Source organism: Haliotis rufescens, unplaced genomic scaffold (assembly GCF_023055435.1).
Source record: "Haliotis rufescens isolate VD_foot unplaced genomic scaffold, xgHalRufe1.0.p SCAF_2, whole genome shotgun sequence".
Taxonomy (NCBI): domain Eukaryota; kingdom Metazoa; phylum Mollusca; class Gastropoda; order Lepetellida; family Haliotidae; genus Haliotis; species Haliotis rufescens.
This window is the reverse complement of record NW_025963890.1, coordinates 1,221,041-1,243,978: the sequence shown is the minus strand read 5'-3', so window position 1 is coordinate 1,243,978 and position 22,938 is coordinate 1,221,041. Positions and strand designations below refer to the sequence as shown.

Sequence of the window (22,938 nt, the reverse complement as noted above, 5' to 3'; positions counted from 1 at the left end):
ATTGGTGAACTTGAGGAAGACACTGGGACACAACTATTATTCATGAACATTTACAGATGAATAAGATATCTGCCCATTGGGTGCCAAAGTTTCTAAATTCTGATCTTAAGTAAAAAGAACTGACATTGCCAGAGAAAAGTTAGACCCAATCTGGAGAATTTTGTCAAATTCAAGAAGATATCAGTAAGAGTGATGAAACATGGGTCTACCACTTTGATCAAAACGTCAATCCATGGAATGGCACCATTCCACTGCTCCAGCACCAAAGAAACTTAAGTCTTCAAGATCAGTGAAGAAGGTTATGGCCACTGTATTCTGGGATGCAAAGGGTGTGATCCTTGTTGATGACTTAGACAGTCAAAAGACGATTACCGGTGCCTACTATGCTGATTTGCTTCATCGCCCATCAAAGAAAAGCTGCGAGGAATGCTGACTGCTGGAGTTCTATCACTTTATGACAATGCCTCGTCTCACACCTCTCGACTTGCAAAGGCTGCTGTGCAACAATGAGGGTTGGAATAGCTTCCCCACCCTCCATCCTCACCAGACCTTGCACCAAGGGAGTTCCACCTGTTTCCTAAACTGAAAGAACACCTTCATGGAAAACGCTAAGATGACAACAATGACCTCAAAGCTGCCACAAATGGGTTTTTTCAGGGTGGCTTCAGAAAACTTCTTCCTGACTGGAATTGAAAAGCTTCACTATACTATCGAGATGAGAAGTGTATTGAAAAGCAGGGAGATTATGTTGAAATATTTTTTATAACACTTTCACAAGTGTTGGATTTGTTTGTTAGGTGGTCTGTATATAATCGAGTTTGGAAAAGACAATCCAGTGATTGACTTCATGATTGATGCATTTGGAATACAATGACATGCATTAACCAAGTCAGTGAGCCTGACCCCCCTATCCCGTTAGTCACCAAATAGTATATGCATGACATGGCTTGCTGAAAACCTATCTAACCCGGATCTCACGGGTACCAGAGTTTTTGCAATCCCTTGAACATATATGAGCAGTGTTATGTATTCATCATGACTTCTGTTACATTACAAGGTTATCAAAAACAAAGACAATGTCAAAGGCAACCTTCATAATTGCTTGATCAACCAGTGTTAACAAACTGACCACACTTGACACTGAACTTTGTAAAAAGCATAAAATGATCACTCAATTATATTGTTTATCAGGAGCTTTGTTCAGTATGTCATTGACTCCAACCTGCAGTAAACCTGACGTGACAATAAAATCAAAATCGTCCATATCAAAATAAGTCACTTTATTAATACGAGCAAGGAACACTGCATTTTTTGTATTACTTTCATGATGTGAGGTGAGGTGAAATTGGGTTTAACGTCGCGTCCAAGATTATTGCACTTATATAGCGACGTGCATGCACGTGTATGTGTGTGTGTGGCTGCTTGTACTAGTCCGGACTGATGCCGATTTATAGTGCTAGCTCACTGAGATACCATGCCGCAGTTTAACATGAATACCCCACTCAGACACAGTATACTGACTCCGAGCCGACCAGTCCTTGTTTTAGCCCCTTAATGCCGAGTGCCAGACAGGGTAACAACAAGTACAATCTTTTAACGTCTTTTTGTATGACGCGGCCCGGGATCGAACCCTGGACCTTCCGCTCTCCGGGCGGACGCTCTACCACTAGACCACGGAGACGGTCCCTTTTCATGATGTACAGTATACAGGGTCAAATTATGCATTCAGGTCAAACGGTACACCACATTTTCAGTGGACACAAGGGCCAACAGCCAACAGAATGTACCAGTCTATATTTGGTATAACCTAGAGAATGGACATGGTAACACCCCCCAGAGGCACTGTGTGTGAAGTTATTTTCAGTATTTCTGACAGAGACAGTTTGCTGGTTCACACCAATTGTTCTTTTCTTTGTTTGCAGTGTGGCCAATAGTCATGTGACATCGACCATGGTTCATGACATCACAGACAGTTTTATCCAACAATAGATTTACTGACCAATGACTTCACAGTGATCAGGACATTTGTTGGTTATTTTCTTGGAATGAAAGTCTAGCATGTCTGGTAATGGTGAGCTTTTACAATTGACACACCTGGAGACAAAAGTTTATTTTCAAATATACGATAGCAACACAATAAATCGCAAAGAATAATAATAAAGAAAGAAGTGTGGTTTATTTCACAATAAACATTGTTCTATCATGTCATTTCTGGAGATTTGAACATTTCCTTGCAACCTGATGACATTGTATATTGGTATATTGAGAAGGGAGTGTCTAGTGAGTTGTTCTCCATAGATGTAGCCGGACAACGCAGATAAATGAGATGGTCGAAAGATCGCATCCAAAAGCTGGAGAGATATGACAATTCGTATTGGGAGAAAAGGTCTGGGCTGTAGGGTGGGTGATTTAACTGTACAGCCCAGACTCAGCCCCCAGTGACTATTTCCTGTTCCGGCAAATGAAATCTGCCCTACCTGGAAGACGCTTCCAGGATGACGAGGACATAAAGGCTGCAACAGAGGCGTGGTTAGAGGGCCAATCTGCGGATATCTATAAAAGGGGTATTAAAAGCTTGAAGGACAAATGGTATAAGTGTTTTGAGGTGAATGAAAATTATATTGAAAAATAACAGTGCAAAAGATGTTCTGCGACTTGGTCTTATATTGAAGTTGCAAAACTTATTGAATGCCCCTCATACTTCTTTATCTAAAGATTCCAAAACCAAACATGCCAGTCGAGACAATATGTTCGTAATTTGAAGGTGACTGAAGCTGTAATTGAAGGACACTCACGGGGACAGATGACCTCTATGCAAACCAGTTATAGCTGGAAGTTCTCACACCCAGTGATAAAGCATTGTCAAAACAGCATTTTTTTAATTGTTTCATTTTATCCATAGAAAAAAAAAGGTTAAAAAAAAACTACCTACAGAGATTTGCAAATTTTACTCACACAGATCACAGGGCACAGCAGCTAATGGCTTTATTTCAAATGGGTGACAGGCGTATGTCTTGGCTGAGGTTTTTCAGGGTTGATGAATATGTGTCAGGGTTGGAAGAAATATTAATCAAATTTATTTTGTAAATTGCAGCCAGAAGGATGAAACGATGGCTTGGAGGATGAACAAAAACAACACCGAAATAAATGCTGCTCTGACAATGTCTGTATTTATTGCCCACATAAACCAAATTTGTAACTGAAAAAAATTGATAAAATGAAGCCGATAAATCTGTTGAAGCTGAAACTGCAGCAATGTCTCCTTGATTCCCAAGTGGGTGGCACACAGGGTCAAGCGTTTGCCCATTAAGTTGGCAATTTCCAAGTGGGTGGCTCACAGGGTCAAGCGTTTGCTCATCAAGGTGGCAATTTCCAAGTGGGTGGCTCACAGGGTCAAGCGTTTGCTCATCAAGCGGGTGATTCCCAAGTGGGTGGCTCACAGGGTCAAGCGTTTGCTCATCAAGCGGGTGATTCCCAAGTGGGTGGCTCTGTAATACTGAGACTGCAACACAGCTCAAGGTTCATACAACACCTGACTTAACCTGAATAACAGGACTGAGCGTTATAATCCATGAGGCAAATGTCATACTGATGTGTTACATGACACCAGGGTTGTTAATGTGCTGACAGTGGCATTAAACACTACTCACTCACTTTAGAACTGTTCAAAGTATGCATGTGCATCACAACCCTGTTTCTTTGTCTTAACCAAAGATGTATTGTCTACACTTCTTTCTACTAACATGTGTGGGTGTGTAATCATTCTCCTGGGAAGGGAACTCCTGGTTGTCAAGTCACTGACATTACAATTCTGACATCAGGTTCTGTGATGGAAGAAACATTTGGAAACTATTTATATTGTAAGGAACTTTTTTTTAACATTTTATGTCTGTTTCAGTTACTTTTCTCAGTAGTGACATGTAAAAGTGATCGAGAACCTCACCCAAGCGTCTTTTAATATTTCGGGCAACAATAACTGACACATATTTAAGAACTGACTTCAATACTTTTTGTGTAATATGAAGGTAATAACGTAAAATCTGATGTACATACTGTGTAAATCTGCATAGACTGCTTATTAATCATTCACACTCCAAAATCTGTTAACACATGTACATTTGTAAATCAGTGACACCAATGCAAGACCCGCCCATTCTGTTATCAGCCAACCAGCACAATAATGCTATGCAAGACCCGCCCATTCTGTTATCAGCCAACCAGCACAATAATGCTATGCAAGACCTGCCCATTCTGTTATCAGCCAATCAGCACAATAATGCTATGCAAGACCTGCCCATTCTGTTATCAGCCAATCAGCACAATAATGCTATGCAAGACCTGCCCATTCTGTTATCAGCCAATCAGCACAATAATGCTATGCAAGACCCGCCCATTCTGTTATCAGCCAATCAGGAAACAGTAGTCTGTAAGTGGATGTTGCCTATTTTTGGAGGACTTTATAGAAACATAAACAAGCAAAACATTGCTTGGTTACCAAATCATATACCACGGAAACACTTCCAATTTTATTTTTTTCTCATAAAGAATAGGTTTTGTTTGTTTGTTTGTTGTTGTTTAACGCCGCACTATTCCAGCTATATGACAGTGGTCTGTAAATAATCGAGACTGGACCAGACAATCCAGTGATTGACATCATGAGCATCAATCCATGCAATTGGGATATGATGACCAAGTCAACCCAGTCAGCAAGACTGACCACCTGATCATGTTAGTCGCCTCTTTCGATAAGCATAGTCACCTCTTACAGCAAGCATGGGTTGCTGAAGACCTATTCTACCCCAAATCTTCACAGGACCATAAAGAATAGATGATACGTCCTTTTCAACTGCTTCAGAGATCTTTCTGGCTTCAATACATGTGACACGACTTTGTGCTTTTTGTTCTTGAAGACCAACAACACAGCTGCTCTCTCTCTGTACCATGAGAAATGATCAGTTGTTGCTTCACATTGTAATTCACATTCCCTTTCCCAGCCAAACAGTAATCCATAATTACAACAAGCATCCCTTAAAGGACTGCAGTCTGAAGTAATGGACAATGATTACAAATCAGTAAACTTTATCCAATGAAAACAGAAATAGATTATCCTTCGATATTTCATAATTCATCAACACAAATCCATATTCTGCAACAGAAATAAGATATGCTATGATATCAAAGGAGTAAGCAAGTCTATTTTGGCAAGTAGCACGAGTGAGCATGGGGAGTGTGTTTGTTTAAAGTTGCTTTGAACAGTATTTCAGAGGAAGTAGTCAAGCAGAGATTTAACGAGGATTCCCACCGAAGTACCTATAGCAGGCAATATGGTGAAAATATGTTATTGAGCTCAAACTGCTCATCAGTTTTGGGCAAAGGTGTTATTTTCAGACAAGAATGTAAAACTAGGAGGTAAAGCCTCCTCCTCTTAGGCCACACTTTCTTAATTTTATGTTTCACGTATTTATTCAAGTTTTTCCACACAAAGTTGGACGAAATAAAAATATTTAAAAATAGCTATGTCAATAATTTATTTATTTATATGAACGTCATTCTGCCGTGGTGTTAAAACTGCAGCCGGCTTCTTGAATCACTGATACTTCTGTAGACATGGCATTTATATATAACATTTTTATTGTAAAAAATGGGACTACCTATATTACTAGCGGGAGACAAAAAAATAAATATTTTTGTGTTTAATGTATTTCTTTTCCAGCTCCTTTTCAGTAGACGTGAAACGACAAAAAAAGGTGTGGCATTATTGGTCACTGAAATACAAGTCACTGTGGCCAAGCCATATCACTAGTTATGAATTTATAACAGGAATTGGAAAATTCTTATTCCAATTTGGGAATATTTATGGACATTTCCTCCAGACTTGGAGCCAAGTATCAGCCTCTAAGCAGGCCTAAATACATCCCTGGTCATATAACATGAGAGAGGTGTGTCCCGTCAGTCCAACATTCTATATTCCTGGAATATTTGTTTACAAGAGTCTTACTGGTGTATAGGTGACTGACAGTGAAGTTGACAATAAACCAATAGCCTACTCAATACATTTCTTCAAGTGATATCCATACATGCCCTGGAATCATAATATATTGCGCGAGTCAGACAGAATACAACTACAGTTTACTTATTAAAAATTACAAAATGATATAAATTTGTTTTTGCTGGAAATATAATACTGGAAATATATTCAGCCAAGGAACCAGCCATAGGGAATAAATACACAGTTGTGTTGCAATCAGTAGTTATCAGTAAGTATTGACCCTGCTTCTGAACACCAGGAAGTGAACATTGTCTGTTCCCAGTCTGTGATACACATTAATATGTTGTGATCTGCTGATGTTGTGAACTAACAATGTAGTCTTCAGGAACAGCAAAATGTAGCGATTTATCATGGTTGTGTTAAAATCTGAAGTTATCAGTTGTCATAGTTTTGATACCAGAATTTCAATGATTACAGATTCCCCTATTGTATGAAGGATTTCTCTAAGAACCTATGTCCACCTCTGTACCCTTTGTTTGTCTGTTTGTTTGTTTATTTATTTGTTTGTTGTTTAGCACCACATTCAGCAATATTCCAGCTAAATGACAGCGGTCTGTAAATAATCTTGTCTAAACCAGACAATCCAGTGATTGACATCATGAGCATCAATCCACGCAATTGGAATACAATGACATGCATCAATCAGCCAAGTCAGCAAGCCTGACCACCCTATGCCATTAGTCGCCTCTTACCCACCTACATACCAGTACTATCAATACTCTATGAAGTTTTTCTTTGCCATTTAACACTCAGCAATACTCCAGCTGCAGTCAAACTCAGTATCCAGGTACTAGTATCTGCTCAAATGTGGTTTTATTTGTTCCCCATCCTGTGGATCTGTTCACATTCCGGTTATCATTCTCAACTCCCTGAGGAGTATACAACCCAAGCTGCCTCGAGGCGCTAGAGGGTTTTTACATCCACCTCACATATCGGGTACCCATTCCCTGCTGGGTGAACAGAGGCACATTTGAACTTAGTCACTTGCCAAAGGTGACACCACAAGTTTTGACACATCGGACGAGTGGGTTCTTTTGAGTGCACATGGTGAATGTACTGTACGCTAGGGGTAGTGACAACACTGTAAGGACCTGTAAACATTGTTGGTCCCAAACCTGAATAATTGACTGGGTCACTAGAGAGATACGAGCTCAGCACCTGATGCTTTTGACCGCTTGACCACTCCGCCCCCAATAATCTGGATGTCGCACTTCCGACAGAAGTGAGTTGTCACCAATCTTATTAGAACATATAATCCAGGACAAGATGGTCTTCCGTTCTGCAATATGCACTGTCAAATGATTCACTTATCCAGGAAAGCCTGCTGATATGACAATCAACACTAAGAACGAGACCGTCTAGATTAAAAGGGTTCTAGTGTATTTGAGTAAGTAAGTGAGTTGGGTTTAACGCCGCTTTTAACAGTATTCCAGTTATATCACAGTGTGTCAGCTTAATGTGGGAGGAAAGCCCGAAGTGATGCAGGTCTCAGATGTTACCACTTCGGTGAAACCCACAAGCATGGGTATGGTGCTGACAAACCTAGAAACATAACCGGGGCAAACCGGGATTCGAACCCACAATCACAGGTTTCTGGCATGCCCAAGGGACACAACTCTGCACAGCGAATCGCGGCGCCTTAGATGACTGGGCCCCCCTTTCCACTGTATATGAAGGTGGCCTGAAAATAGTCAAGTGTGGACCAGACAACCAAGTGACTGTTATCAGTTGCAACAATCCATGTCGATAACGATCTATCATACAAGTCACCAAGCTGGACCACATGATCCATAAAGTCTTGTCATTAAGCATCGTCTGCTGGGACAGAATCCTCATAGGGCCAATACCTTATGCTCTACATTGCTAGCCTTCTGTGAGTGAATGACAGTGACTTTGGCCTTTGGTAGGAGTGAAATGGTACAGATATTGATAGAGCTAGGTATACATAATTCATCATCGCTGATTGAAATTTGTCTCTAGTGAACAGAGATGGACACCAAGGACCTCATCATGGTTGATGGTCCTTGACCTTCCAGGCAGAAGCCAAATATAATCAGATATGGAGACCCCAAGGGATTAGGTTTGTCATCAATTCTTGACATCTGTTTGTTTAGAAGATTAATTCTGCATTTCAAACTTGATAATTTTTTCAAAAAAGAAATAAAAAGTTTTGAAATGCAATATGCCAACAGTCAACAGGCGGTGTGTGTTGACTAGATGGGAGGTGTGTGTTGACTAGAGGGGAGGTGTGTGTTGACTAGAGGTGAGGTGTGTGTTGACTAGAGGGGAGGTTTGTGTTGACTAGAGGGGAGGTGTGTGTTGACTAGAGGTGATGTGTGTGTTGACTAGAGGCAATGTGTGTGTTGACTAGAGGGGAGGTGTGTGTTGACTAGAGGTGATGTGTGTGTTGACTAGAGGGGAGGTTTGTGTTGACTAGAGGGGAGGTGTGTGTTGACTAGAGGTGATGTGTGTGTTGACTAGAGGCAATGTGTGTGTTGACTAGAGGGGAGGTGTGTGTTGACTAGAGGGGAGGTGTGTGTTGACTAGAGGGGAGGTGTGTTTTGGCTGACCTGTGATGTGACAAGCTGGGCATGGAACCGATCCACGTAATGGCGGAGAAAGAGCAGGAACTCTGTGAGGCCAACTTTGTTCTGCAGGTGCCGCAACAGGAAAAATCCCTGGAACAAAGAGTGAGGGACATATGTGAAGGATAAAGCACTCCTCCTAAGTTATGGTCGAGGTAGTAAGACCTTGGCAATTATATAGATCTCCACAATATAAGATCAAGGAGCGAGCTCACTTATGAACCGTCTAAATGCAAGAAATACCAGAAAAAAAGAAAACATCAAGACACCTTAGAGTGAAACAATACAGTGTGTCGCTGTAGGGTATAAAAGGAATTCAATCAAAGCGTGCACGAGAAAAAACACGTGCAGCATGGACCAACAGGATTCATGACATGTAAAAGTGAACAACTTTTCATCACCTGGTCCGATGGCTCAGGGGGAAAACAGTGGGCTACAAAACTAAACAGGATATGTCAGGTTGCAGGTTCGATTCACGTCATCCATAATGAAAACTTTCATTAATTATCTGCGATTTTAAAACATTGGACTTTTGAAACACCAAGCACAATTTTCATCTACGACAAAAAACCATCAAGTCTTATTTGGAAAAATTAAAACTCATACCAGGTCTTACCATGAGAAAGTAAAGCCTTATACCCATGATAAGTTCTTACTGGGAAACAGTGAAACCTCCTAAGAGGTAATTACGAGATAGGAAGATGCCTAAGATACAATAGACAAAAGTGGCAGTAGGTTTATAAGCTGACAAGAAAGCATGGTCACAGATGATTCAGGAGGACACAGATGATTCAGGAGGTCACAGATGATTCAGGAGGACACAGATGATTCAGGAGGTCACAGATGATTCAGGAGGTCACAGATGATTCAGGAGGACACAGATGATTCAGGAGGACAGAGATGATTCAGGAGGAAACAGATGATTCAGGAGGACACAGATGATTCAGGAGGTCACAGATGATTCAGGAGGACACAGATGATTCAGGAGGTCACAGGTGATTCAGGAGGACACAGATGATTCAGGAGGACACAGATGATTCAGGAGGACACAGATGATTCAGTAGGACACAGATGATTCAGGAGGACACAGATGATTCAGGAGGACACAGATGATTCAGGAGGTCACAGATGATTCAGGAGGTCACAGATGATTCAGGAGGACACAGATGATTCAGGAAGACAGCAGCCAGTTGTGCTTCCGTTCATACAAAACCAACAGCAGGGGACATTGTTTCAACACAACAATGCCTGGCCCCATACTACAAGACTGAGTCGGAACTTTCTAAACCAGCAGAACGTTGACGTTTTGCCCTGGCCTGCCCACTCACCCGATATGAATCCTATTTAACATCTTTGGGACCATCTTGACAGACAGATTAGAGCACGCCATTAGCCTCCCGTCAACAGACAAGAATTGCAGCAGGCCCTGAGAGACGAGTGGTAACGGATTCCAGTCCACGTCATCAGAAGACTGACGTCATCCATGAGGCGGCGTATCACAGCATGCATTGAGGCAGCTGGAGGTCATACACGCTATTGAAGGCAACTGTGTCGACAATAAACTTGTAGTGTGTCTGACAATATTCTGGTGACATTTCAGACAACTTTTGAAAATGAAATTTCTTACCCCACCATTGTTTACCTTTAGGTGAGGTGAGGTGAAATTTGGTTTAACGTCGCGTCTAAGATTATTGCACTTATATAGCGACGTGCATGCATGTGTGTGTGTGTGTGTGGCTGCTTGTACTAGTCCAGACTGATGCCGATTTATAGTGCTAGCCCACTGAGATACCATGCCGCAGTTTAACATGAATACCCCACTCAGACACAGTATACTGACACCGAGCCGACCAGTCCTTGTTTTAGCCCCTTAATGCCGAGCGCCAGACAGGGTAACTGTAGCGTTTTAGTATCATATAACCAGTCACTCGCTTTATCCATACGATGTCTCTATATAAATGAGTGCGCACGTGTAACAGCGCCGGAAGTGTGTGTGTTGTGCGCTAGCAGACCACATGGCTGCCGACTACACTTGACTGAGTGTATTGACATGTAATGAGAGAATACAACCTTTCCCCGGAAAGCCGAGTGTTTGTTGTAGCTGCCAAAGTCATCACATAAATTGGCGACGAGGTAAAACTGGATGTCTTAGCGTTTTTGTGGACATTTTGTGTGATTAACGTCCGTCGTGTTTCACTCGCTCCATAAACATGGCGTCATCTACCTCCGGGAAGATCGACGAATTTAATACAGAGACTGACAGCTGGGACATTTATTGTGAGAGGTTAGACTTGTACTTTACGGCTAGAGGTGTTGATGACGAGGATGATGTGATGAAACGGGCTATTCTGCTTAGTGAAATGGGTAAGACAGCCTACACACTTCTCCGGAATTTGTGCGCTCCTACGAAACCTAAGGAAATGAGGTTTGCTGAGATAGTGAAAGTCATGCGCGATCATCAACACCCAACACCGTCAGTGATAGTTGAAAGACTTAAATTTCACAAGAGGGATAGAAAGTCTCAAGAGAGTGTTGCAGCGTATGCTTCCGAGTTGCGCAAACTGGCAAGTACATGTGACTTTGGTACTACTCTTGATGATTCACTTAGAGACAGACTAGTTTGTGGCATTAATAATGATGCAATACAGAGGAGATTATTAGCAGAGAAAGCTCTGGATTGCAATAAGGCTTATACACTAGCACAGTCAATGGAATTGGCAGCAAAGAATGTAGAAGATATTAAAGTTGGTGCTTCAAGTGTTTCAGCAGCTACAGGGGGTAACATGCACAAGATGTCATCATCTCAACATGCTCCTGTCTACCCGCCATGTGACAGATGTGGTTTACGAAATCACAAATCTCCGGACTGTCATTTTCGTACCTCAAAGTGTTACAATTGTGGTAAGATTGGCCACATTGGGAAGGTATGTCGTCAGTCACAGAATAGTAAAGGTTCTCGTTGTGGACGTGGCTCGTATCGATCTAGAGGTCAAGGTCGAAGTCGGGGTCAGCACAAGCGTTCAGCGACAAATCAGGTCACTCCTGATAACTATGATGATGTTGAAAGTGAAATATATGACATTTACAAGATGGAGACTAGCTCTACACCTTTTGTTGGGAGGAGAGAGAAGGAACCACCAATGTTTATTGATTTAGCACTTAATGGTCAGCCATTAAGCATGGAGCTGGATACAGGTGCAACATTTTCTGTGATTAATGAGGACACTTACAGATCGTTAGGGAAAGATCCACCCAAACTAGGACCTCCTCATACCTTGTTACGTACTTACCTAGGTGAGAAGATACCTCTGCTTGGTTCATGCTCAGTGAAAGTGAGGGGCGGTCGGGTAGCCTAGTGGTTAAAGCGTTCGCTCGTCACGCTGAAGACCCGGGTTCAATTCCCGACATGGGTACAATGTGTGAAGCCCATTTCTGGTGTCCCCCCGCCGTGATATTGCTGGAATATTGCTAAAAGCGGCGTAAAACCATACTCACTCACTCACTCAGTGAAAGTGAACTACGGCAAACAGTCAGCAGAACTGCCAGTGATTGTAGTGAAAGGGAGAAGAGCTAATCTCTTTGGTCGCGACTGGCTGCGACATGTTCGTCTAGACTGGGGAACAATCCTCAGAGTAGATTGTGATGATGTGCAAAGTATCCTTAACTCACATTCCGATGTCTTCAAGGAGGAACTTGGTGAGTTGAAAGATACAAAAGTGAAGATTAACATATCTATTCCTTCACAACCACGCTTCTACAAGCACAGGAACATGGCCTATGCCTTGAGGGACAAGGTTGAGAATGAACTTGAACGGTTAGAGCAGCAGGGTGTCATAAAACCAGTGCAGTACTCAGAGTGGGCAGCACCCATCGTACCAGTGTTGAAGTCGGATCAGTCTTCAGTGCGCATATGTGGAGATTACAAACTAACAGTCAACCAGGTTGCTAAACCAGATTGTTACCCAATACCCAGGATTGAGGATTTATTTGCATCACTCTCAGGTGGTCGCAAGTTTACGAAATTGGACATGAGTAATGCCTACCAGCAGATAGTGTTGGACGATGATTCCAAGAAACTCACCACAATTAACACCCATAAAGGTCTATACGAGTACCAACGATTACCTTTTGGGGTGTCGGCAGCTCCTGCTATCTTCCAGCGGACAATTGAATGTCTTCTCAGCGACTTGCCACATGTGTGCGTCTACCTCGATGATATTCTCGTCACAGGTGTTGATGATGCAGAACACAACAAGAATCTGAATGAAGTCCTTGACAGATTGCAGAAAGCAGGTTTGCGTCTTAACGCTTTAAAGTGTCACGTCAAGAAAGACTCAGTCACTTACCTGGGACACCGGATTGACGCACAGGGACTGCATCCATTAGAGGAGAAGGTAAACGCTATTGTGTCCGCACCAGCTCCTCAGAATGTGACAGAGTTAAAGTCATTCCTTGGGATGGTACAGTACTACCAGAGATTCCTGCCAAATCTCTCCACGACGTTAGTGCCACTACATGGGTTACTACAAAAGGACACTCCATGGTCATGGACCAAGAAGCATGATACAGTATTTCTAAAGGTGAAATCTCACTTGTCTTCATGTAAGGTCTTGACTCACTACAATCCAGACCTTCCTCTCAACTTAGCAGCTGATGCTTCTCCATATGGAGTAGGTGCCGTCCTGTCACACATCATGCCAGATGGTACTGAGAACCCTGTGGCGTTTGCGTCACGTTCCTTGTCACCTGCAGAAAAGAACTATTCACAGCTTGATAAAGAAGCACTGGCAATAGTGTTTGGCATAAAGAAATTCCACCAGTATTTGTTCGGACGAAAATTTCAGCTGTTATCAGATCACAAACCCCTCATGGGTCTACTTGATGCAGAGAAAGGCATTCCAGTGATGGCGTCAGCCAGACTCCAGAGATGGGCCTTGATGCTGGCAGCGTATGATTACAGTATTGTGTATAAACCAGGCTCAAAGTTAGCAAACGCAGATTGTTTGAGCAGATTGCCTCTGCAAACCACTGTGTCTGTGCCGCCTGTTCCAGGAGACACAATAATGCTCCTCGAGAACATGGCAGAATTCCCAGTGAATGTGCGACAAATTCAGTTTTGGACAAGGAAGGATCCCTTGTTAGCTAGAGTGAAGAAGTTAGTGGAATGTGGTTTTCCAGAAAACCTGAAGCCAGATACAGAGCTAAAGCCATATATTCAGAAGAAAACTGAGCTAAGTGTTCAGGATGGTGTGATTCTGTGGGGTAACAGAGTAGTGGTTCCACCTCAGGGTAGGAAACAGTGTGTAGATGTGTTGCATGAAGCTCACCCTGGAATAGCGAGGATGAAAGCTATTGCCAGAGGTCTTGTATGGTGGCCATGCATTGATTCAGAGCTGGAGAACAAGGTCAGGACTTGTTCCATATGTCAGGAGAGTCGTTCTTCACCCTGCGAAGCAAAGTTACATCCGTGGGACTGGCCGTCCAAACCATGGTCACGTCTGCACATTGATTATGCAGGTCCCTTACAAGGTCAAATGTTCCTCATCATCGTAGACTCTCACTCTAAGTGGATGGATGTTTTCCCTGTCAACAGTGCAACTACGAGTGCCACTCTTGAGTGTCTTCGGAGAACATTTTCCATTCATGGTCTACCTGAGACAATAGTGTCTGATAATGGGACATGTTTCACAAGTGATGAATTTGCTATATTCATCAAGAGAAATGGAATTCAACACATCTGTACATCCCCTTACAATCCAGCGTCCAATGGACTGGCAGAGAGGAGTGTCCAGACGTTCAAACAGGGATTTAAGAAGCTCAGCGGCGGTTCCATCAACACCAGGGTGTCAAGATTCCTGTTCAGGTATCGTAACACTCCGCAGACTACGACAGGGTCATCTCCAGCGCAGTTACTATTGGGAAGACGTCCACGTTCCCATCTTGACTTGCTTCACCCTGACATCGGTGTTAAAGTTCAACATAAACAAGAGAAGCAGGCACACTACCACAATAGACATACAAAGTCACGGGAGTTCGCTGTCGGTGATCTTGTTTACGTCAGGAACTTTCTTGGTAAGCCTAAATGGTTACCAGGGGAGATAATCCAGTGTACAGGTCCTATCTCCTTCAAAGTCAGCTTGGAAAATAACAAAATTGCGAGGCGACATGTAGATCACCTCATCAAGCGTTATGTGGACCCCGATGCTGTGAAACCAGAATCCCCAGAATTGTTGGAAGAAAGTGAAGTGTCGAAGTCTGTCATCACTTTCTCACCAGAGCTCCCAGAGCCTAGTTCTGTACCAGTATCACCCGCAGACACGCCATTTCCGCGTACCAGGTTACTTTCATGTGACACTAGTCCAGAACTGTCCTCATCTGTTGAGTTGAGAAAATCGACTCGTGAGCGTCGAGCTCCAGATAGACTAAATCTGTAAACTACTGTATTTCATTGTTAAGTGTTTTGGGTTTTTTCAGATTGAACTTTAAGGTGCATGCTCAATTCATTTATTTCAGAAACAAGTGAATGAACATTAAGTTTGTGAATTTCAGTGTTCAAGAATACTTCAGTGAACTTTATGGGAAAATTTCCTTTGAACCTCTGGAGTTAATCACTATTTCTTTCTCAGTGACTGATGAGTTAGTAACATTGTTCACTAATTGCTTAAACAACAAGTTGTTAACTAAAGGGGGAGGAATGTAGCGTTTTAGTATCATATAACCAGTCACTTGCTTTATCCATACGATGTCTCTATATAAATGAGTGCGCACGTGTAACAGCGCCGGAAGTGTGTGTGTTGTGCGCTAGCAGACCACATGGCTGCCGACTACACTTGACTGAGTGTATTGACATGTAATGAGAGAATACAACCTTTCCCCGGAAAGCCGAGTGTTTGTTGTAGCTGCCAAAGTCATCACAGTAACAACAAGTACCATCTTTAAACGTCTTTTGGTATGACGCGGCCGGGGATCGAACCCTGGACCTTCCGCTCTCTAGGCGGACGCTCTACCACTAGACCACGGAGGCGGTCTTGTTACCTTGAGCTTACATTACTTGTGATTGCACAATTTCATTCAAACTGTGGTTGATCATTCATTTGTTACCCCTCCCTAGATTATATTATAATTCACAACAAAACCTCTTCTTGTTATTTTTTTATTGATCATGGAACAAGACCTATACTTTATTTTGCCGCCCAGTTTAGTAGATCAAGAAAGTGGTTTTCGAAGAACCTTCATGAAACTGGCTCATGTGCAGGGACTGGCCAGTAATTCTTTAATTTCAAAGCTGATTTTCCTGTGATTCAGTGCATCCTGAAAAACATTGCTGCCTATCTTGTGTACAGGTGAACTCATGTCAATTCACTACTGTGGATCTGCTAGCTTCAATTCAATAACTTTGATCTTTAATGAATACAAAAAAAAGAATGAAAATTAAATTTGACAGAAGAAATGACTTTATAAGAAGGACGTGTTACTACCTCATCTCCACTGAAACACAGCAATGGCAGACATTAATCATTCCAAAATATCAAAGTTCCATTTGTTCGTAGATCAACCCAATCTTTTTTAATAATTGATGATAGATGAAATACACATAGATGGTCTTATATCGTGGAGCTGACTTATTTAAAATTTGATTCCTATCATAAATCTTATTGATAATAATAGCCAGTCTTAATGGGTTCCTGGTGAGCTGACCTTTGGTGGAAGTCAATCAACCAGAGTTTAAGCTTTTAGCTCTAATTACTTAATAACCAGCAGCCTATACTTATTGAGTTGAAGGTCAAGAACATGTAAGCCAGAGTACAACCAGCACTGACGGCACCTCTGTTCTGTCTCCTAAACCTCCAGTGATGTCTTCCTATTGTTGTCCTGTAGGTTAAATCTCATAAACTGGGATGTTGTACTCACCTGGGGATTTCCTATAACATCCCCATTATTTCATATAACATCCCCATTATTTCATATAATATCCCGGGGATTTTATTGATACAAGTTCCGTTTAGATTGAACCATATGAATGTTTCTTGCTAGAAATATATTTTGCATTTGAACACAATGATATCTGTTTTGAACGATCTAATATCATGTTGCATATACTGTCAAAGAATAACAAGTACTTAGTTTAAATGCCCTGATATCTGGGACGAAAGCAATCTCATGTGAATGGTCCACCCTCAGGGCTATTTCTCTTTGCACTGATAGCAATGCTAAATACTGATAGTGATTACACAAACTGGAGTCATTAGATTGCATGCCACAGACACACATTCTGACATTCATCTTCTATGAACACACAATGCCATTTAGAAAATGGTCCAATGTAACAAATGTTATATTTGGGATAACACTTTTTTAGTTTAGTACAACTTCTAGTACTTTTTTGTGTCGAGTCCCATCCATACACAAAGTATGTAATCTGGATGACCAGTTGTCAGACTTTCATTATTGTGGAAGCTTCGGTGGCTGAGTGGGTTAGATCGCTGAATTTGTGTGTTGGCAATTAGGTGCCTAATACTCTGAAAGTGGGTTCGAATCCCGTATGGGACTCAACCCCCAAAAGTACCAGAATTTGTATTTACTACAAAAGTGTTATCCCAAATATAACATTTGTTACATTTCTATTCCGGTCTAAAATACACTTAGGGTGTCAGTTGATGATTTACCCCAGTCTCATCCCCATCTATAAGAAGGCAAGTGCTTCTTAGCAAGAGGACCCGTGAAGATTGGGGGTAGAATGGGTCTTCAGCAACCCATGCTTGCCGTAACAGGCAACTATGTTTGCTGCAAAAGGCGACTATGCTTGTCATAAAAGGCGACTAACGGCCGCACTAAATTTAACATTTGAAATCTCACCTTGCGCGTTCGGTTTCAAATTCAATTTAGCAGGGTTAAATCTACAGGTAACCTAGCTCTACATTGAAAACACAGTATGTTTATCTCCTAATTATTAATGTTCTCTTACAAGTGTGACAATAGTAACATTAATGACCTATTACAAACATGACAATAGAAAAACTAAGGATCTATTATTATTATATTGGACAAATATAATATTAATATGACCTATTACATGTGTGATAATAGTAACATTAATTACCTATTACAAGTGTGACAATAGTAATTTCAATGACCTATGACAAGTGTGGCAATAGTAACATTAATTTCCTATTACCTGTGTGGCAACAGTAATTTTAGTGACCTATTACCTGTGTGGCAATAGTAATTTTAATGACATATTACCTGTGTGACAGTAGTAATTTTAATGACCTTTTACAAGTGTGGCAATAGTAACATTAATTTCCTATTACCTGTGTGGCAATAGTAATTTTAATGACATATTACCTGTGTGGCAATAGTAAATATAATGACCTATTACAAGTGTGGCAAGAGTAACATTAATTTCCTATTACCTGTGTGGCAATAGTAATTTTAATGACCTATTACCTCTGTGACAATAGTAATTTTAATGACCTATTACCTCTGTGACAATATCAATTTTAATGACCTATTACAAGTATGACAACAGTAATGTTAATGACCTATGACAAGTGTGGCAATAGTAACATTCATTTCCTATTACCTGTGTGGATATAGTAATTTTAATGACCTATTACCTGTGTGGCAATAGTTATTCTAATAACATATTACCTGTGTGGCAATAGTGATTTTAATGACCTATTACCTGTGTGATAATAGTAACATTAGTGACCTATTACAAGTGTGGCAATAGTAATTTTAATGACCTATAACCTGTGTGACAATAGTAATTTTAATGACCTATTAGAAGTGTGGCAATAGTAACATTAATTTCCTATTACCTGTGTGGCAATTGTAAATATAATGACCTATTACAAGTGTGGCAATAGTAACATTAATTTCCTATTACCTGTGTGGCAATAGTAAGTTTAATAACCTATTACCTTTGTGACAATAGTAATTTTAATGACCTATTACCTTTGTGACAATAGTAATTTTAATGACTTTTTACAAGTATGACAACAGTAATTTTAATGACCTATGACAAGTGTGGCAATAGTAACATTCATTTCCTATTACCTGGGTGGCAATAGTAATTTTAAAGACCTATTACCTGTGTGGCAATAGTAATTTTAATGACGCATTACCTGTGTGACAATAGTAATTTTAATGACATATTACAAGTGTGGCAATAGTACTTTTAATGATCTCTTACAAGTGTGGCAATAGTACTTTTTATGACCTCTTACAAGTGTGGCAATAGTAATTTTGATGACCTATTACCTGTGTGACAATAGTGATAATAATGACGTTTGTGAGCTCAAATTGTGTTCTTTCTTTCACACTGCTCTAATAAATTATTCATTGACAATTTCGGCTAATAATACACGTTGATCAATATAACTGCACATAATGGTACTGAAGACATAACTCGTTCATACAAAGTACGTCATTCTATCATTCATGATAAATGAAATTGAGAAAAAGATTAAACATTATAATTCTAATTAATCAAATGATGATCTATCAGATCATTTTTACATGACCACTATTAAACATTGAAACTTTAGTCGTTTGAAGCACATAGAGGCATTATCTAAAATAACAATTAATAATTTGAACCACACTTGCAATAGGAATGCTATGAGTCCCTCCAGGACATGTCAGTCCTTCTGTCTGGGTCACCAGTGTTCAGCTTACAGATCATCCTACTGTTGGCTGATGGAGTATGTTTGGTGTTTTAAGGAAATGTAAAAATACGATGCAGGAGGCATTAATTTCAATTTAATTTTATTTTATGTATTTTTATGTATTTTTATGTATTTTCATGTATTTTGCCTTCAGCATTTTTTGACTGGATGCTGAGAGATTAATTCAATCAGATTTATTTTAAAAGTTAAACATCTCATTCGACAAAGATTGAAACACTTTGCCGACAAACAAGACTCGTGATGAGAAGCTGACGAATCCTGGACAGGCAGACAGTCCCTGCATTATGCTAGTGGTGACAGTGATCTCCGCACATATTACCAGTGACAGCCAATGTTTGCTTCTCAAACTCGATTGGTCAATAACACCATGGAAGTAAAAATATGTCGAATCCATATGCCAAGATGTTTTTGATTTTACAAATCAATATGAGGAAATCCGACAACACAGAAAATGTTGCTGAGTGACAATAATCCTTGGACGTGTAAGAGGGGCATTTTAATCATCAAATAACACATAAAAGGAAACAAAAATTGCTTTCATTCATACAGTAGGTTATCTCTAAAGACATGAAAAAGGCCTCTTTCATAAACAATAATATAAGAAAGCTGTGCAATAAATTGCAAAGAACAATTCAGAACGAAGTGGTTTATTTCATGACAAAACATTGTTCTATCAAGGCATTATTTCCAGAGTTTCGAACATGCGCTCGCAACTTGATGACATCATATATTGGACGACGTTATTTTTGAGAGGGGAGTGTCTAGTGAGTTGTTCGTCATAGACAGAGCTGGGCAATGCAGATAAATGCAAAAGCCGAACGATCGCATCCAAAAGCGTGAGTGATATGACAATCGGCGCCAGTAATCGACATGAGGATTGTGAGAACATGCAGGAAATATCACCTGTGCATAAAATGGACTTGTCTGACAATGCTGAGGTCGGATTCTATTTAGGGCGTCGTCATTATTTAAATACGGGTAAATATTTACTAAGACAAAATTGTTATGGATGAGCAACTTCTTTATTAGAATTGGGCGACGTTTCGGTGTAGATTCTAACACCGTTATCAAGCAAATGATGATAACGGTGTTAGAATCTACACCAAAACGTCGCCCAATTGTAATAAAGAAGTTGCTCATCCATAACAATTTTGTCTAAGTTACCATTCCAACTTCTAAATGCCACTCAAAGAAGAGGGTAAATATTTGTTAAAGCTTGCACATTTTATCATCATCCATAAAGATGTAGTGTACATAATGTTGATATCTCATAAAAGAAATAAACGACACATGGTTGTTGTTTATCGTACAATAAAACAATGCAGGGAGAATAAACCACTCGGGGAGACTACATGGACGAGGACAAACTGGAACAAACCTGACAATAACACATAGAAGCCCTGAAGTCAGGAGACTGGGCTGCTGTTTTGTTCAGTTTCTCACAATATTCTACAAACAGACTGGTAAATCCCCATGCAAACAGTTCTCCCAGTATAAATATTACAATGTTTTCATTAATAACACAAAGACACATTAATGCATCCAAATTGATGGAGGTATTATTTTTCTATACTGCAAATTGTTACCATTCTGTTCTCATGAATGTCCACGTTCATATCTTTAATAGGAAATGTGATTCTCCTTAACAATAGAACAAACATCCTGAAACCTATCTGTCTGAAATCAATATTTAGTAAAATCTAAATATTTTTTACATTTGTATACTTAACCTGCATTACTCATTTACTGCTGTCTTTGACAGAGAGAAGAACTGTGTGAGATCCAGCTGCTGAAGAAAGTTGTTTCCATCTGTACAGGAAGCAGCACCCCCACACAGTCCGCACGCCGCCCGGAAGTCATGACATCACGTCAAAACACATAACTGCTATAAACATAACATCTGAAACATCATGGGGAGGCAGGGGAGCGAGGGGGGTGACTTAGACTTCGTAATGCAGGATAAGTATACAAATGTAAAAATTATTTAGATTTTACTAAATTTTTTAACTTATCCTGCATTCCTCTGTATTGCATCTTCATCAGACGGCACGGCCGGTGGGCTTACCTTCAGATGTGAGCCATAAGAAACCCTCGTCAAGGTCTGATGAACCTGCACCGCATACAAGAGATAACCGGAATATCAGCTACCATTCCTGTCGAAGGAAACGAGAGTCAATACAAATGGGGGAACCCGAAATAGGTGACAGAAATAGAATGAGGCGGGGAAGCCAAAAACTAGAACTGACCTAAGAGCGAATGCGGAACTCAGTAGAGCCCTTTAATCTGGGGTGATAAACACCAGAGAGGTCGGCAGGCCCCGCTCAGGGTAACGGAGAATCAGTGGCGTTGGAGGTTGGTGACCTGTTTGGCTACCACCAGGGCTACCACCAAAGCTATGAACGCCGGCGACGTCTTCCAAGGCTACATCATGAAGGTCGATTTCATGATCGATTTGAGGGAACAGTTACTGTGAAGAGCCATAGTAGATGCGACCGCCCGAATCTCGTGTGGGTTGTAAGCCTTGGGGGGTCCAATCCAGCGACTTTATAAGCTTGGAGAATGACTGCCCAGAGCCAAAGGGAGATAGTATTCCGGCTGACCTCTGACTGTGACGAAGTGGAGACCGACAGGAAAAGGCGTTTCCTAGACTTGCGTCAGGCTTTAGATTGTCGTAGGAAAACCTTCAGGGCCCTAACGGGGCATAATAAAAGTTCCTCCTCATCGTCGACACCCACAATCAATGAAAGTGGAGGGATGGTGAATGATCTATCAGGCTGTCCTGGGAGTTGATTGTTTACGATGAAGTCCCAGCACAGCCCAAGATGAACGCCGCCATGAGTTCCCCGTTCGAACCGGACACAAGAGACGTCGAGGGCGTGGAGCTCACTAACCCAGGCGGCAGTAGCCAGGGCCAGTTGAAACATCATCTTCCTCGTTAGGTTGTAAAAGGAAGACGAGTGGAGTGGTTCGAAGGGATCCTCCCGAAAGAGCCTTTAAGACCACATTCAGATCCATGCAGGTGGTCTGAACTTGGCTTTCTGGTCTTCTGCTTCTAAAGTTCGGGAATTTTCGTCATTCTCCGGTCATCCGGGATGGCAAGAATGGAGTTGATGGCGACCAAGTATGTGGAGATGGTAGAGCCTTTTAATCAATGTGTGCTGCACAAGTACAGAAGAAACTCAGCAAGGAACTGCGGTCACGCTGTCATCGGATCCTGATGCTTGTCAGAGCAGAAGGCCTGGAACAAGGACCATTTATCATCATACAGTCCCCGTGTTGATGGACAATGGGCTAAAGCAATAGCCTTGGCCGCTCTAGTCGAATAGCCCTTGGCTCCTAGGGCTTTCTGCAGATGTGCCAGGTGTGCAGACGAAACTGGGCGGGGTTTGGGTGTGGCAACCAACTGTGTGGATGGAGCAGAAGGTTAGGCCACGCCGAAAGTTCCAGGGGGTTGTCTCTGGCGATGTTTCGGAAGTCAACAAACCAACTTCTGACCGGCCAGCAAGGCGCGACTAAAATCAGTGTCAGGTTCCGAGTGGAGTGGAGAGTACCCTGATTCCTCAGGCACCACACCATGGTGATATTGTGGAGATGGTCAACTGGGCGTAAAGGA

The 22,938-nt window shown here is 41.3% G+C and overlaps 1 protein-coding gene across 5 annotated transcripts in view; it reads right to left on the bottom strand.

The window, feature by feature from the left end:
• LOC124115599 (aminopeptidase O-like) overlaps positions 1-22,938 on the bottom strand; it is a 136,604-nt gene that overhangs the window by 92,975 nt on the left and 20,691 nt on the right. For 4 of the 5 annotated variants that reach the window (XR_007222133.1, XR_007222134.1, XM_048399475.1 and 1 more), the window contains exon 8: positions 8,620-8,727. The exons of the other annotated variant lie outside the window; for it this stretch is intronic. Coding sequence is in view for 2 of the 4 variants with exons in the window: in XM_048399475.1 (XP_048255432.1) it covers positions 8,620-8,727 (108 nt within the window). In the remaining 2 variants the exon portion in view is untranslated. The remainder of the gene's footprint in view (positions 1-8,619; positions 8,728-22,938) is intronic. 5 annotated transcript variants of the gene reach the window in all.